The sequence below is a fragment of the Girardinichthys multiradiatus genome, chromosome 4, assembly GCF_021462225.1.
Source record: "Girardinichthys multiradiatus isolate DD_20200921_A chromosome 4, DD_fGirMul_XY1, whole genome shotgun sequence".
Classification (NCBI taxonomy): domain Eukaryota; kingdom Metazoa; phylum Chordata; class Actinopteri; order Cyprinodontiformes; family Goodeidae; genus Girardinichthys; species Girardinichthys multiradiatus.
The window spans coordinates 7,990,805-8,007,670 of record NC_061797.1 but is presented as its reverse complement, the minus strand read 5'-3'; the positions used below and the strand labels follow the sequence as shown (position 1 = coordinate 8,007,670).

At 40.3% G+C, this 16,866-nt stretch overlaps 2 protein-coding genes across 2 annotated transcripts; one reads left to right on the top strand and one right to left on the bottom strand.

The window, feature by feature from the left end:
• Positions 1–896: 896 nt before the first annotated feature.
• Positions 897–5,919, bottom strand: phospho2 (phosphatase, orphan 2). The gene is made up of 4 exons (XM_047362215.1): positions 5,848–5,919; positions 5,336–5,430; positions 5,134–5,228; positions 897–4,092 (listed from the first exon to the last, which is right to left on the bottom strand). Exons 2-4 carry the CDS (start codon positions 5,404–5,406, stop codon positions 3,527–3,529), a joined length of 732 nt encoding a protein of 243 aa, XP_047218171.1. The 5' UTR covers positions 5,407–5,430; positions 5,848–5,919; the 3' UTR covers positions 897–3,526.
• A 347-nt stretch (positions 5,920–6,266) lies between these two features.
• Positions 6,267–16,642, top strand: syap1 (synapse associated protein 1). The gene is made up of 9 exons (XM_047362266.1): positions 6,267–6,602; positions 8,765–8,883; positions 9,084–9,150; positions 13,228–13,301; positions 13,410–13,549; positions 14,358–14,515; positions 15,439–15,485; positions 15,586–15,742; positions 15,862–16,642. The coding sequence occupies exons 1-9, from the start codon at positions 6,413–6,415 to the stop codon at positions 15,990–15,992; spliced, it is 1,083 nt and encodes a 360-aa protein (XP_047218222.1). The 5' UTR covers positions 6,267–6,412; the 3' UTR covers positions 15,993–16,642.
• Positions 16,643–16,866: the final 224 nt, after the last annotated feature.

Here is a 16,866-nt window from a genome sequence, read left to right as displayed (position 1 = left end):
CATTGATCTTAGAAATCACCTTTACAGTTAATTCAGTTATGTTAAGAACCTTGTTTATCAAAGGTTGTATGATCATCCATTAATGTTTATTTTCACGGTGCTCGTGTTTTGGAGATGCATGGATTATCCTGGTTGATCTGGAAAGGAGAAATAAATATCTGAATATCAGAGACTCTCTTCTGGGATTTTTTGATTTCAAGGGCTTCTGCATGTAGGCTGTGAAACTTTAAATGTTCGTTTCTAGTCAGTCTGAAATAAAAACAAAACACAACTGGTCTATGATAGTTTTATTTTGCAGTTCTTATTAATATTACAGCATCACAGCATTGTTTTGATTTTGGTGTTCCACCCCATGTACCCCCCCACAAAAAAAAAAAAAAATCACACCAGCAAGTCCCCTTCTGAGTGGCTCAAAAAGACCAAAATAAAGGTTTTGGAGTGTGGACTTGACATGACCTTAAATGTGCCCTCTTCTTCTTCATATGTGGCTGAAATAAAATAATTCAATAAAGAGTTCCTCCAGTGTTTTAAGACTAATTGCCAGTTACTGCTAATGCTGATGGCTGTGCTTGCAACCAAAACTGAAACAAGTGGTTATTAGGTTTAGGGCAGTTCCTTTTACAGACAGGGGCAGGTTGCCTTACATAGTTTCATTCCCTTAATAAGAGAAATCATAATTCTAAAGCAATTTCAATTTACTCGGGTTATCTTTGTGTGATATTGAAATGTGTTTGATGATCAGAACCATTTAAGTGTGACAAAAAAACATCCCATTTTATGGCGCTATATATATTTTGTGTAACTTTTTTCCTCTCCCATGTTTTCCTCAGCATTAGCTTAACTTTTTGATTTCCAGTGACCAGAACACGGCCTATAGGATATAAATGACAACAAACTATTGGACATCTGATTTTAATGGCAGTGATACAAATACATTATGTTAATACACAAACAAGGCATGCTGACAACATTTCAAATGGCTCATGTTGGGTCCACGATTGGATGAACATTCCCAGAACAAATCATCTAATCAGATTTACACGTCTCACACATAAGCAATAATACATTTAAACATCCAGAACAAGACTTCATTTATTACAAACAGGTTATTAAGGTTTCTGATGGAGGTAATTCAGTCAAACCACAGTTATGTTGATGGTAAAACCAGACCGGAGAAGCAAAACACAAGGAAACAATAGGTTTACACAACCAGAAATCATACAATGGATCAGCTGAATGACATTAATGTCACATGATGTATACAACCCAACTTTTTTGTTACAATCATTTTGTCCTCATGTCATTTTAAGGTGCTGTACTTATACATTCCTGAACTACATATGGATCTCTAGGTACCTGCAGTAAATTATTCTTAATATAGTAAATTATCCTGATGTATGCAGGGTTGTCACCCAGGCAACCAACACAACTTTGAAGCTAAAACCTGGCAGAAGCATGATAAAAGATGATATTTAGCCCAAATCTTGACCTTATTAACCCAAACCAGATCCATTCCTAAAACAGGGAAGTGCAGAGTCAAAGCTGAAGCCGTTTGAGTAATTTGACAACACCAACAAGAGGCAAAGACAAATCACTTGCAATGTCAGCACCCCCTATGACCTTCCTTAGTAAGTTCAAGATATATTCATGACCATAAGGACGGCAATGACCCACAGGGTGTTAACAATAAGGATTCCATCAGGGAGAACTCTGTTATGGGTTCTCCAATATCGATAATTCACACAAGCCTTGAAAGGCACTATTTTTTCCAAACTTCTTCTCTTTATTCTGGATAGTTCAGAGGTCATCAAGAAAGCTGTGGACCTGCCAGTGGAAGATCCACAAAAGGACATCTTCCTCATGATGAAATATTTAATGAGACTGTCAAGAGATTTTTAACACACTGTTAATACACAAAATAAAAACAGCCTCCACCGAGAGCATTCAGGGTGCCTAAAAGGTTTATCACCCCGGATGCCTCAGTATCTGTGTTCAGCACAAGCCGATAGTTCCCAAAAGTGAGGTCAGGGCCACACTGTCAGCATTGAGCCACAAAGTTTGAAACATCTATTCATGTTCTGTACCTACCCCCAGTTCAGGAAAAGCTGATATTCATCCCCTGAGGTCAAAGTGGAAAGAGGCAGGACATGCCCTGGGTGTCTGCCAGCCAGTCCATCACAGAGCAAAGTTAACAATCATGTGTGCACTAGCATAGAAGGGCAGATTAGAGAGGCCAGTTAACCTGAACTACGTCCTTTGGGACAGTGAAAGTGTAATGTTCAAATACTTGTAATTTTGCAGCTAATTTAACATGGTGGCTGAAGATCTTCCGACATTTTGGAAAAGGAACAGATCAGATTAATGTAAAATAAAAAGAAAAGGCTGAATTTCTATGTCAAGAGCAAAATTGCTGCTTTTCCTTCAGCAAAACAATCTAAGAGCAAAGTAAAACGGAAATATTTAGCTTTTATCAAATTAAAAAGTGCTTTTATATTTCATAGTTTGACATATGTTTGTTGCCACACAGCCTCCATACAAAATGAATGTTTGGACTGTGCCTAATTCAAAACATTTTAATATTGTAAAAAAGTTCAAGATTTTTTGTCCCTCATTTCAGAAAATGAAATTTATATCATATAGGTATAATACACACAGAGTGAAATATTTCTAGCCATTACTTCTTGTTATTTTGATGATTATGGCATACTGATAATGAATACCCACAATTCAGTGTCTACCTGTATCAGAACAACTGATGTGATGAACAACACCAGAAGGGAACGTTTTGGAAAATGCCTTTTTTCCCTTCTAACAAGGCTAATTACCGCCCTCTGCTGGTTCATTGAGTGAAGTTTGCTCTGTATGCAGACTGAGCCCCGGCTCGAGCAGGAACACACAGCATGGAAGAACATTTCCCAGTCGGTTTCATCTGTCGTTTCAAGATGTTTGGCAAACTGTGATCTGAAGCAGGTTTAATATGAAGACTCGTTTCTGCACTTCCTTTTTGCTCGGTTATATAGATTTAACTCTGGATTGGGATGTTTTCCCTCTGAATTAATAAGCTAACAGCCCAAGTACTCTTTAAAATAATGTTTTTCTATATTTCACAAAAAGGATTTCTTTCAAATGAAAGGTTATAAAACGTCCTTCAGCATTTATTGAGATGACGGCTCTTTAGCTCATTTAAAGGGCGGAGATGAACCTGCCATAAATCTGATCAGTAACTTATCATCATTTAGATTTGAATGATTTTCTGCCATTAAATGAGAAAAATGATATGATCTCATCTGGCCAAGAAAAAAATAATTTTGTTTCACTCTATCTCAAATATTCATGAAGACATGAAATAACTAACATTTAAATAAATGTTAGTTTAGATGCCTAGTTTTTATTTGAATAAAATCTTTTTATTCCTACAAATGGTGCTTCTCATTTGAAGACGTTTGTCTGGGTTTGGGGTATCAGGTGAAGTGTGAAGGTTTGCAACATAAGCAGTTAGAAGTAACTGCTTATTATAAACTGATAATTATGACTGCAGACTTGCTTTCAGCTCCTGCAGGATCTCCGTGCCGCTGCTCCAAGCAATGACTTTAGCTCCAACAGAGCTGTTACCTTCCTGAACGTTCAGTCTGGCCAGCAGTTTCTCCAGGGTGAACCCCTTCCTGGGCATCACAGCATCATGCTCTCTCAGACAGAAAGTAGGGCAGAGATCGTTCCCGCCATCCCCCACGTAAAAGATCCGCCCGTACTCCACACCTCCGTCTGCCTTCTCGCTAAGGTACGCCTCCAGGACTTTCCTCTTGCACATGTTGACGGGACATTTATCACAGTCGTGAGAATGGTGCTGCTGCAACTCCATGTAGCCGGACTCGTTGATGCTGGCCGTGTTTGAAAAAACCTGGTCCACAGCTGCCCGGAGACCCGCTCCCTTGAGGATCCAGTCTATAAACATGGTGTTGGAGTCGGAGATGACAATGCAGTCAACTGAGCTTTTATTCTCGGATATGAATGTGAGCAGGTCCGTCATTCCAGGCGTGAAGGGAATAGTCTCCATCACACTGCGGACCCTATCAGGAATGACCCCCTGGTCTCCTGTTGGAATCGATGAAAGAAATGATCAGAACAGATTCCCGGGGGTGGGTGGGGGGAGGTCTATTCTACAAAGCAGATTACATGAAAACTGAGTTAGTTATCTTGCTAGAATTTAGGATTAACTAAGTCCAAGGCTGAATTCCATTTCCTAGAGTATCCTAACCTTGTCCTTATCCCTTGGCTCTTAATTCAAGTAATGGGTAAAATGTCCTACAGAGAAATGGGACACTTCTTTAAAATGCTGATCAGTTCTTGCTGATTCCTACTGTGTAAACATACATGACTTATGGGTGCTAATCATTTCGCCTCTACGTATTTTGCAGTATTGGTCATTTCCGGAGATTTCTAGGTAAAAAGAAAACCAAAACTGTCTGACATGGGACGTTTTGCACCAACCATGGAACATTTTGTTCCCCCCAGTTGTCTGCTGCAAGGAAATGTGGTTATGTGACTCCAGTAAATAATATCTACCAGCAGGAAGTGGTTTAAAGCCAGTTTGGTGTGATCAGGGGTCAACAAGTCCAAGTAAGGAACGGAATCAAAATCATTTGGAATAGGGTGTAATGAGAGTGATTTTTAGAAAATGCAATTACATAAAAATATATGTGAGATTTGATTAATTTTATGACTGTTTATCTCTGTATTTCATGATATGAAATGGCTAAAGTATATGGGTGTGGACTGGTTTGGTATGACTTCAAGTATATATGCCTTTAGACTATGAAGATGTTTATACAGAGTATGTTTATATTTTAATACATAGAAACTGCACATAACCTTTGTTTTCGTCACTTTGACAATATATTTTCAACAGAAGACTATTCTGTCCTTTGAAACTAAAATATTTTATATTTTGAAACATTATATCTTTGTTTTCTACTGATCACCAATAAATAACAGAGATGGCAAACATACATTATTATTATTATATAAAGTGTTGTCAAACCAAATACTCAGAGTTTCTCTGCTTGGGTTAAGTTCATTCTGAGAACAATGAAGCACAAAATGAACTATAAGAAAAACAATGTAATAAATTCCAACCTATGTAGGTCATCACTCTGCCCATGTACTCGGTCCAGTGACCCTTTCTGTATGACCCCCTCACTGAGTTTGGAAGAGTCTGACTTGGAAGGCACCTGAAAGCAGGAAACAATAAGGATCACCAGTTAATAAACATCATAAAACACCTAGTTTTTTGATACCTTGATTCCATCTGACATATAATAAAACTGTTATGACATACTTGATGACCCAGACGTCACTGTTGTCGTCCACCACAGTGTGGTCAAAATCAAAGACCACCAGAATCTTCATTTTTACAAGCACTTGTCAAATAACCTGCCGCCGAAAAACAGAATTCATTCATCATACATGTTCATTATTGTGCTACATTTATTTTGCCAAATCAAATAAACTGTAAGTGACTCGATCAAACACATTTACCCTCTATCAACCACTGAATCTTTGAGGCCGATAGGACGACTACGCCTAAATGAATCATTTTCATATGTTGAATTTTGTATTGGTGTGTAAACGCTCCGTTTGAATTTGGTATCTTTAATATTACCTATTATTTACCGGAAGTCTGGTTCAGCCTTGTTTTTTTGCAAATAAACCTGATAAACTCCTACGTCAGTACTTTAAATTGATCTGATTAGACACAGCAGGGATCACACAAACTTGTAGACTACGCTGTATTATGACCCAGTTTACACAAATGCCAATTAAAACAAGAGAAACGACAACGAAACTAACCCTTATCTTTCTGTCATCAGTCCGCCGGGTCTACATTCAACTTGCTCGCTCTGTACGGATGTTCACCTCTTTTCTGCTAGTTACCGCCCCCTGCTGGTTCATCACAACAGTCGTTTCAAAATACGGCCTTTTATTTTTTTTTTTACAGAAATTCTTTTCATTTAACCTCATTGATGTTTTTTGTCTGCTTGCTTGTTCTATGCTTTTGTAAAATATAAAGTGCGCACAAAATTGTTGTTATTAATGTTTATTTTTTCAAAACAAAATTTAAATGATCATCTTCATTAGCTTTATATAATTATAAAATGAACAATAATAATAATAACATTTAGCTGATTTACATTTTAGATTACAGTAGTATGAAAGCCAACAAAACTCACTACGGCCTTGTGGCCACTGAGCGGCAGTATCGAGCGACCACAGCAAAGTACGCAGGGAAGAAGAGCTCTCAAGACGCGTTAGTTCCTGGTTGCAATAAAAACATATTTTTTTTCACTGTTTGAATTCGCAGCCAATTTTCCTCAGTCGCATTCCCTTTATTAGTTTGTTTTTTCTTCGGACCAGTATGTTCAAAGGGTTCGGGACGTGGCTGGGTCTGGAGAAGACGTCAGAGGACAAGGAAAGCCACAGTGTGGAGCAGGAAGAGAAGGTGGTTGAAGCCCAAAATGAGGTAAACAAACAGCAAGCAGCTGAGCAAGATGATGGGACAGCAGAGACCAAGGAAGAAAACCTTGACCACAGCAAAGGACTCGGTGGTGAGGAACAAATAACCTCGTTATTGTTTTCTTTTGAAATAAACTTGTGATGAAAGTTAGCAGGCACAGCTGCGGTCAGAGGATTAGATCCACTCTTCATGGTTATAAAAGATGGATTACTCTGGGCTTTCAACGATTTTAAAACCAACAACTGTGTGTTCAGGTTTTAATCTGTTGTAGATTTTCTCAAATCAAAGCAGATCTCAGGAAAATTGTAGATTTACATAAATGGTCATTTTCTGAATCCAAGATAAAAAAAAATAATTAAAACAATCCTATTAAGCACAGGTTATTCTAATGTGACCCTAACTGTGACCCTGGGATCAAAGGAATTTGCTTAAGCTGTTAAGGAACAACCAAGGGACCACTGAGTGTACCATGAGCTGGACACCAGAGTTAGTGGTAACAGGTAAGCCAGTTTAACTCTCATGATGTGCTGTAGATAGCAAACTGGATAAAAAAACAATGCTTCGGGATACAAGATTTAAAGTTCGAGACAGCAAAGGTTGAACTATTTGGCCACAAAAGCAAGAACTATTTTTGAGCTATTGAAGATGTTTCAAACTAATAATAATTGTACCAACTGTTGAGCACGGTGGTGGAAGCATCATGCTGAGAGGCTGGCAGTGGTGCTTTGGATTAATGACGACAAATAACTACCACCACGTTCTTTCGGGCACGCCTCAAACCAGCCGTTAAAACTGCTAGTAGAACAGAACAAAGATTCCAAACTGGTTTCGGATTAAATTAGCAAATTAACAATAAGCATCTCGGACAGCTTTCCCAAAGACCTGACCTCAGCTACACTGAAAATTTGTAAACTTGGCCTAAATGCCAGGTCATACAAAGAAAAAGACAATTTTTTAATTCAACAAATTCTGCCAAGAAGAGTGGGTAAATATCCAGCCGGAATGATACCAGAAGCTTGTTGAAGTGATTGAGATGCAACTTTCCTAAGAAGATTGGTGGGGTTAAATTGGCCCAGGGCTGCATTATGGAACACATCTCAAGCGTTTAACATTTTTCATGCTTTACTATTCTAAACAATCAAAAGTATATTTTTAAACAATTAAGATGATGGTTGAAACACCATCGGTGGCTTTCGGCTGCAAAATACCTGAACCTAATAGGAGATGACCAAAGATTTGCTACTTTTCTTCTCTTTGGCTTTTTCCTCAGTGACCTACTTTCTTCTATTTGAGAAGACAAAAAAGGTTTTTGTTTTTTTTTTTGTATATAATGAAAGTTTGACAGAACGCAAATGATTATTTTTTGGAATAATTTCTCTTTTAAGAATAATTCCCTCAGGTTTTGACTAGTCCAAGTATTTTAAATTCCAAACTAATTCCAAAGCCTACATGACATCCATCCCATCAGCGCTGTGTGGCCTGAGGAGGACCTCCACCCTGGGCAGGTCATCGTTACTGTGTGTACGCAGATAGAAGGGTGGCAAAATATTCTGTTCAGCTTGTCAGACTGCTATCTTTAGCATTTCTTTTATAAGAAATAGATTATTGATTATCACTGGTGTATCTTTTAAGCCGGTTGACCTTAATAAACAAACTGACAAAAATATCATTCCTTTGAAGGTGGTAGACAATGGAGAGAGGGAAGAGCAAGGAGCCAAAAAATGTGAAGGCAAGTTTGGAGAAACCTTCAGAAAATCTACTGATCAAGACCCCCTAGGTGGTGGTTCAGAACCTTTGTAGAGTGCTGTAGTTGATGCGACATGAAGCCTACGAATCCACACAGAGTGTAGAAGCAGTGAAATGTTTAAGCCAATCAAACGTTTTTAAAGGAACAGCTGGTAACGTGTAGGAGAAAAGATATAGGCAGGGACGTACAGGAGCCTGTAGTTAAAAACAGAGTGGGATGATCATACAACACAAAGAAAAAGACCACAGCAACCCAAAAAGAATCGTTCAAATGAATCATTGAAAGTCCAAAACGAACGACCTTTTATACCCATAATGAATGGATGTAAAGGGTTTCTGAATTCTCTTCATTTATTTATTTAAAAAAACTCATTTCTTTGGTTCAGTCCCCACAAGACGAACCCTCACTGCAGGTGTTCTGTTCTGCTGAATGTGGATCTTTGTAGTCCCGGTCAGTCACATCACATGTAACCACTCTGTCTTCTCTTCTGCTTCCTCCAAATGAAGAGTTCATCTTCAGCTTTGCCTCCAGTGCCACCAAGAAGCTGTCGGAGTCTGTGGTGGGGACCGCTCAGACCATCAAGAAGACGGTGGAAGAAGGGAAGATCGACGGCATCATAGACAAGGCACTTTGTCCTTCTGGCTTATTAGATGGTTTTTAGCGTTTAGGAAACGTTTCTTTACAGATGATGGCAGTTTGTTTTTCTTCGAGGCTGGCGTCAACTTGTCGTTCGTTCTGTGAAGACCAGTAGGCCAGTTGACATGTTGCCTTTTAAATGATTAGTTTCCTCCTGACTTTATGGCGGCCTTGTATGTGTATTTGCAGACTATTTTGGGAGACTTCCAGAAGGAGCAGGAAAAGTTTGTCCAGGAGAAGAAGGCCAAAAAATCAGGTAAAAGGAACTCCTCTGGGTAATATTATTAATGTACTGAACCTACAGCTAAACCCTGCAGACACATACAAAGCATTGCAAACCTGTACATCTCCTTCTATATGCACTGCTCAAATATTAAAGGAACTCTTTGAAAACACACGAGATCTTAGTTGGAAAAACAAATCATGCCGAATATTTATACTGATAAGGAACGGATGCCACGTTATTTAAAGAAAATTTAAATTAGCCTCTCACAGGGGGCTTAATCTGAAGTCACCGAGAAATTTAAGCTGGAAAACTGATTTAGCAGTCGGACCTGTTGAAATGTCATCACAGTAACTCTAAATGGTGCTCAGTAGTTTGGCCTCCACGTGCTTGTATGCATGCCTGAAAACGTCGGCCATGAAGGATGACAGATGGTGTCCTTGGGTATTTCCTCCCAGATCCTGACCAGGGCATCACTGAGCTCCAGGACAGTCTGAGATACAACATGGTGGTATCAGATGGACCTAAACATAATGTCCCAGAGATGTTCTATTGGATTTAGGTCAGGGGAGCGTGGAGGCCAGTCAATGGGAACAATCGACATATGGCAGGAGGAAGCTGGAATCGAACCCACAACCTTCTGATTGCAAGACGACTACTCTTCCTACTGACGACAGTCGCCTATAAATCAGAGACGTCTGTCTCTAATTTGTTGGTCACAGACATTCATTCCAATGGGCCGCTGGAGGTAATTTTGAAGGCTCTGGCGCAACTCATTCTGTTCCTCTTTGCACAAAGAAGCAGATAATAGTTCTGCTGATGAGTTAAGGAGCTCCTATAGCCTCATCCAACTCTCCTAGAGTTACTGTCTCCTGGAATATCCTCCATGTTCTTGAGACTGTGCTGGGAGACACAGCAAACCTTTGGGCAACGACTACTCCTGGTGGAGTAGGACTGCCTGTGCAACTTCTGTGGGGTCCAGGTATCGCCTCATGCTACCAGTAGTGACACTGACCCTGGATGAATGAAAAACTACTGAAAATGCAGTCAAAAAATGTCTGTGGCCTCCGCCTGCAAAACCCTTCCTGTTTTTGGGGTCGTCTCATTGCTGCCCCTTCAGTGAGGCTGTTGTTAATTTCATTAACACCAAAACAGCTGAGACTGATTAACAAACCCTCTAAAAAAAAAAAGTATTGCGTGGGGACCACAGCTGCCTCATACCAGCGACCTCAAAGATTAATATTATCATTTTTCTTCTAGCACAGGATGAATTCCTTACCACAGAGGACTTAATGATCTAATTACCTCTATTAGAAAGATTGGATTAGAACCAGCTCTTACCAGTAAACTCCCAAGGATTATTAATGTCCTTTGATTTGTTTTTCTGTGTTTGATTTTCTGTATCATTGTAAATGTTTTTCCTCATGTACAGCATTTGAGTGCCTTGTTGCTGAAAACACTATATAAATAAACGTGACTTGACTCTACTACTGCACTGATATGATATTATACTGTGATTAAAAAGTGTTACTTTCAATATTTGAGCAGTGTATTTGACTTTGACTTTATTTGATTATTTGAAGTTATGCATTTTTGTAAAATGGAAGGATACGGAGCCCGCGAGGGGACATGGGGGAATTTTTTTCCTTTTGCGTCCCCACACAATACTTTTGCGTTCGCTCATAAAAGTTGTTAATCACCATGAGAAAGCTGTGCATTTTGGAACGGCATTGATATGGTTTATTTGTCATATGCAGGTTAACACACAATCAACAATGCGATTAAATGCTTAGGATAAGAAAACCGTTCAAATCACTATAAAAACAAAAGTGCCGTGCTAAAACAAAGTACACATAATGCAGCAGTAATAAGCAAATAAAGTGTCACAGATGTGTTTTCGTGCAGCATTATTGTCCAGAGTTCAGTAGTTTGACAGCTTGTAGATAATAACTGTCTTTAAGTCTGATTGAAGATCCTTTTATTTAAGACCGATTTCAAAATAAAACTCAATAAATCTCAAAAACGGGTCTCCCACAAAGTATTGTGAGATAACGCAAAGACTATTGCGACCGAACGCAAAAGTATTGCAAGGGAACGCAAAAGTATTGCGAACGAACGCAACAGTATTGCGAGCGAACGCAACAGTATTGCGAGCGAACGCAACAGTATTGCGAGCGAACGCAACAGTATTGCGTAGGAACGCAAAAGTATTGCGAACGCAACAGTATTGCGTAGGAACGCAAAAGTATTGTGTGGGAACGCAAAAGTATTGCGAGCGAACGCAACAGTATTGCGAGCGAACGCAAAAGTATTGCGAGCGAACGCAACAGTATTGCGAGCGAACGCAACAGTATTGCGAGCGAACGCAACAGTATTGCATGGGAACGCAAAAGTATTGCAAGGGAACGCAAAAGTATTGCGAACGAACGCAACAGTATTGCATGGGAACGCAAAAGTATTGCAAGGGAACGCAAAAGTATTGCGAACGAACGCAACAGTATTGCGAGCGAACGCAACAGTATTGCGAGTGAACGCAAAAGTATTGTGAACGAACACAGCAGTATTGCGTAGGAACGCAAAAGTATTGCGAACGCAACAGTATTGCGTAGGAACGCAACAGTATTGCGTGGGAACGCAAAAGTATTGCAAGGGAACGCAAACGTATTGCGTGGGAACGCAAAAGTATTGCGAGCCAACGCAACAGTATTGAGAGCGAAAGCAAAAGTATTGCAAGGGAACGCAAAAGTATTGCGTGGGAAAGCAAAGGAAAAAAATCCTCCCATGTCCCCTCGCGGGCTCCGTACCGTAGAGGGAAAATGACTGATGGGTTTTTTAATTTGTTTACTAATACAAATCTGAAAATGTGGTGTGCCCCTACCATCTTCCACGTCTCAAGACAGAAACGTTTGCCCTTTCTTCTTTTCAAAATAGCTCAGGCTTGGTCAGATAGCACAAAGAGCTTCTGTGAACATCGACTTTTATGTCTCGCCACAGATTAAATCAGTTGAACCGGGCCTGGGCTTTGACTGGGCCATTCCAACACATGAATATGCTTTGATCTAAACTAGAGCTGGGCACCATTTCAAATGGCAGTCATCACTTTATCAGTCTTTTCAGTATTGCGAATCACTAAGGACTGCTTGGATGCAATATTTGGTAAGCTGGTATATCTTAACAGATATGGGTTATTGCTCTGCATGAGAATGATTTATTTTCCCAGTTTGAGGCCCCCTCAATGACCATGATGGCCAAACCTCACATGGCTTTAGGTGGCTGAAATGCTTAAATACCACAGGGAATCATGGTGATGAGAAAACAAAGCGAATAGTGAGGAAAATGTAGGTTAATTGTAATGTTATGATTGCAATATTTAAAAAAATGATACCACAATATTTTCCTAATGTTCTGCAGCTCTGGACTGATGAATGTTTAGGGTTTTTCAGTGAACCTCTTCCCCAGCCTTCCAGGATTGACCTGTATTTAGATCCAATTATCCCATCTACTCAGAGTAGCTTCCTAGCCTACGCTGAAAAGAACATCCCAAAGCATGATGCTGTCACCACCGTGTTATACTGTGGGGATGATGAAATCAGGGCGATAAGGTGCAGTGTTAAGTTCTCATCCGCATGTAACATTTCCATGTGGGCCATAAAGTTCAGATTTGTTCTCATCCGACTTGTCTTGCTTTTAGGTAAGATGACTCAAGCCATAGTTCCTCCTAAATAGTCGGTAAATCCAACTCCGCGATCATTGTGGCTGATGCGGTTACAAATGGACAGCTGTTAATAGGGAGGTTCACATCTGGCCATAATAACCAATCTAAATTATCAGATCTCAGTCAAACACTCCACAAGTGAATGAAGTAATGGGCACGCTACACACTAGGCTGTGTGGCATGACATCAATAAGTATACTCAGATATCTCTTCAGTCATTTTCCATAATGCGCCAGAGTTGATTTGTGGGTAATATTTATTGTTTTAGCCTACATAACAGAGAGATGCGTTTAGATAGCAGAAATGTTGCATTGATGTCGACTCAGCAGTGTATTTCAGAGACAAGACTCCGGTGTTCTGACTGAGTATGTGTCTGTGTGCCAACGTTTGGGTAGAAGCAGCAGTGCCTCCCTGGGTGGGCTACAATGAGGAAGAGACCATCCAGCAGCAGATCCTGGCTCTGTCTGCTGTAAGCAACAGCACCATACACCACCTGTGAATGCAGCACCATCCTTGATCCGATGTCTTTATTGCTCCAGTATGCATTGAATCTGACCTCTGGATCCTCTGGTTCTAGGACAAGCGGAACTTCCTGCGGGACCCTCCGGCTGGTGTCCAGTTCCACTTCGACATGGAGCAGATGTACCCTCTGGCTGCCGTCATGCTGGAGGAAGACCAGCTTCTTAACCGCATGCGCTTTGACCTAGTTCCTAAACAGTAAGAGCTCCTTCAGCTTTATGTGTTGTTCTGTGCAAACTCAAACATACAAGGACCAATCAGGCGTGGGCTATTCTTTACCTTTAACCCTACAGAAAGGACAGAAGTCATGGACAGGTCAGGTTAACAATGTGCTTAAACCGGGTGGTCAAAACAGTTACGATTATGTAGTAGAAAGGTGATATTTTGTCTATGTCTCCTTAACTTAGTGTTATATTGTGGGCCTGGGTGCAGGCTGCCCTTGGATAGGCCTATAATCATATTTAAGCATTTTGCATATTCACAGTGTTCCCCGGGTCCAGGAGGAGAAAGAAGAGGCACACTTAGAAACAAAGGGTAATAAGTTAGAGTAATTAGTCCATTTAAATAGTTTAGTATTACTGTAGTCGTCTACTTTGAAGGGTTCCAATATATTACATTTGATTTGACTAACACTGACAATGATCTGATGGCCAAAACAATACCAGTTTGCTGATGTTTTATTATTGGAGTCTACGATAAATGACCCCAGCACTTTGCAGCGGACAGTAAGGAGGTCATAGAACATTAACTCACAGTAAAAGCTGCCAAAGAGGGCATGAAACATCCCTTTGTAACGGTTTCACAAATGGTCGATATGAAACATCCTGCGGCAGACGGATCAGAACAACCAAACCTACAAAGATACAAAATGGCAGCGGACCAGAATCTCCATAAACCCTGCAGACCTTTGTGTCATGCCTTGATTGTTTTGCAGCTACTTGAGTGTCACGAACTGCTTCGATATGTTTATATGTGCACATATGGTCATGTGGTTGTGTTTTGACAGGGTGAAGGAGGAGGTGTTTTGGAGAAATTATTTCTACAGGGTGTCTCTGATCAAACAGTCGGCTCAGCTCACAGCGCTGGCAGCCCACCAGCAGCAGCAGCAGAAGGAGGGTGGAGAGGGCGGGGCCAGTGTTTCACCCGATGACATCGTCTTAAAAGGTCAGAGTCTTTGGTTTCCATGCCACGGCTTTCTGTGGTTTTCGTTACTGGTAATGTTGTAATCTGGCTGGATTTGTAATGTCTTTGTTAGTGATGGAAGTGTGTATGAGCCTCAGGCTGTCTGGAAAACTCTGGAATGTGATTTAGGTATTTTCCAGGTCTGGATAAGTGTGAAAAATCTGGGGGAAAAAATTGCTTTTCCCAACTTTGTTCCCAAATCCGTCTGTCAATGCATCAATTCATGGATTTTTCTAGTTCATGGGTTTTGCAGGTTGCGTATTACAAGCCAGACCACTGCGAAAATAACTGCCATTAATCCATTATGAGATTTTGTGTTTATATTTCAGAAAAGAATGCACAAAATACTTATCAGCAGTCGTTGCAGAATCCATTTTTTGGTATCACAAACAGCTGTTTGGATGCAACATTTGGTAGGACACTATATTTCAAGTGCCATGCATTCAAACTGCATGAAAATCTGGACTAATCATCGCAATATCCAGAAGCACATGTTTTTCATCAAGCAACTCTAGAATATATTTTATTTTTTACTTAAAATATTGTGAAAAAAACCTGGACTGAGAGCTCTTGTTTAAATGATTTTGCACCATAGTAATGTTAACTGTAACATTTTAAAATACTGGTAAACTTGCCTATTAAATAGTCCACAGCAAGCCAACTGTCAAGCATGGCGGTGGCAGCATCATTCTGTGGGGCTGTCAGTGGTACTGTTGGACAAAATTAGATGGAGAGGTGCAGACGATTAGAAAGCCGTGCTAAGACGCTGAGAAGCAGCCGAACTAAAAACAAATTGAAAATCTGCTCCAAATAGGCTCTGATGCAACCCCCAGAAAGGCAGGTGACTGTGGTTATCTGGAGCTAGTTTATGATCTGAAAACTTAAAACATGGTTGTGCTTTGCAGAGGTCAGACCGAAAACTCCACCAGTTTCCATCAGCGACATGCAGAAGGTACGAATGCTGCACAACCCTGAAATGTTTAAAAAATGTCAATATGGAGATAAAAAAAGAAAACAGTTCATTTTTACTGGCCTGTCTGTGCAAACTTCAGGCCCCTCATGAGGAGGAGGAAGAGATTTCAACAAGTCCTGGAGTTTCAGAGTTTGTCAGCGACGCTTTTGACTCAACAGCGATCAACCATGAGGACCTGAGGAAAGAGATGGAGCAGCTGGTGCTGGACAAGAAGAACAGTGTCCCTTCTGCTGATGGTCAGCTTCATCATCAATTCTTTGTTGTTTTATGCTAAATGAAACGAATTTAGCAAGAAGTACAAACTGTTTGGATTATTTACCTGATGAATATGTATAAATGTTGACTTCCCATCTAGATGAGTCAGCAGATTGGGAAAAGGAGTTGCAGCAGGAACTTCAGGAATACGAGGTTGTGACTGAATCGGACAACAAGGACGACCAGTGGGACCAGGAGATCGAGAAGATGCTCCAGGCTGAAGACATCTAGGAAACAACTCTGCATACATTATGGCTCAGAAGGAATGACCAGTGATGCACGGGGGCCCTAAGTAGCAAAAGTGCATCTGTTGGAGGCAGGGCGGGCATATTAATGAAGTACTGCTTTCTTAATTAGTTTTATCTTCTCCTTTTTGTCTGGCCTGTCTTTTGATGGGTACATCCTCTAGAGGGAGCCATGGTACAACTTGCATCAGCTTTACAGAACAGGCCTTTTTCATGGCAGGCATTTTGACTGCGAGAGGGACATGTACTGTCTTCCACTTCCAGGAAGCTGTGCAGCTGTGCATGTTCTGCACTTTGTCCAGTAGTACGTAGTCCTCATTGCTAGACATGTTCTCGTCTTTCTCTCAGTCAGTCTCTGCTGTGAAATCGCTCTGTTAAGGTGGTGTCTTTGGTTCAGCCGGTGCTCCCTGCTTGGTTGTACAGTTGTGTTGCTTAGTAAGGAAGGTCAAATGTAAAATTAAGAGTATGTAAATAAAGACAGCTGTAACACTATAGTGGAAGTTAGATTGTCTTCATTTATAAAATAATATTTTGTCAGATTTTGTGGACCAAGTTTCTCTGTAGCTGGAAAACTACTTTTATTGTGATTTTCTTACTTTCTTCACATTCTTTAATAAATGATAATGTTATATCAGACCATACTGCATCATTATTATGGTGGAGAAAATATGCATTGGTACTTTTGTACTCTCAGGTCCATCAATATTTGGACAACTTGGTTCTAATGTTGGTTCCTTACATTACCCCAGTGAGTTTTAAATGAAACGGCTCGGATGCAGAAGAAGTGCAGACTTTCAGAGTGCATACAAATGGGAGGAACTAAAGCATTTTTAGCACAATCCCTACTTTTTTCTTGCTGT

Coding starts and splice junctions, on each gene's coding strand:
- phospho2 (XM_047362215.1), bottom strand. CDS start 5,406: ATGAAGATTCTGGTGGTCTTTGATTTTGACCACACTGTGGTGGACGAC. Junction 5,229..5,335: donor AGTGACGTCTGGGTCATCAA/GTATGTCATAAC, acceptor TCCTGCTTTCAG/GTGCCTTCCAAGTCAGACTC. Junction 4,093..5,133: donor CAGAGTGATGACCTACATAG/GTTGGAATTTAT, acceptor CGATTCCAACAG/GAGACCAGGGGGTCATTCCT.
- syap1 (XM_047362266.1), top strand. CDS start 6,413: ATGTTCAAAGGGTTCGGGACGTGGCTGGGTCTGGAGAAGACGTCAGAG. Junction 6,603..8,764: donor CCACAGCAAAGGACTCGGTG/GTGAGGAACAAA, acceptor CTCCAAATGAAG/AGTTCATCTTCAGCTTTGCC. Junction 13,302..13,409: donor AGATCCTGGCTCTGTCTGCT/GTAAGCAACAGC, acceptor CTCTGGTTCTAG/GACAAGCGGAACTTCCTGCG.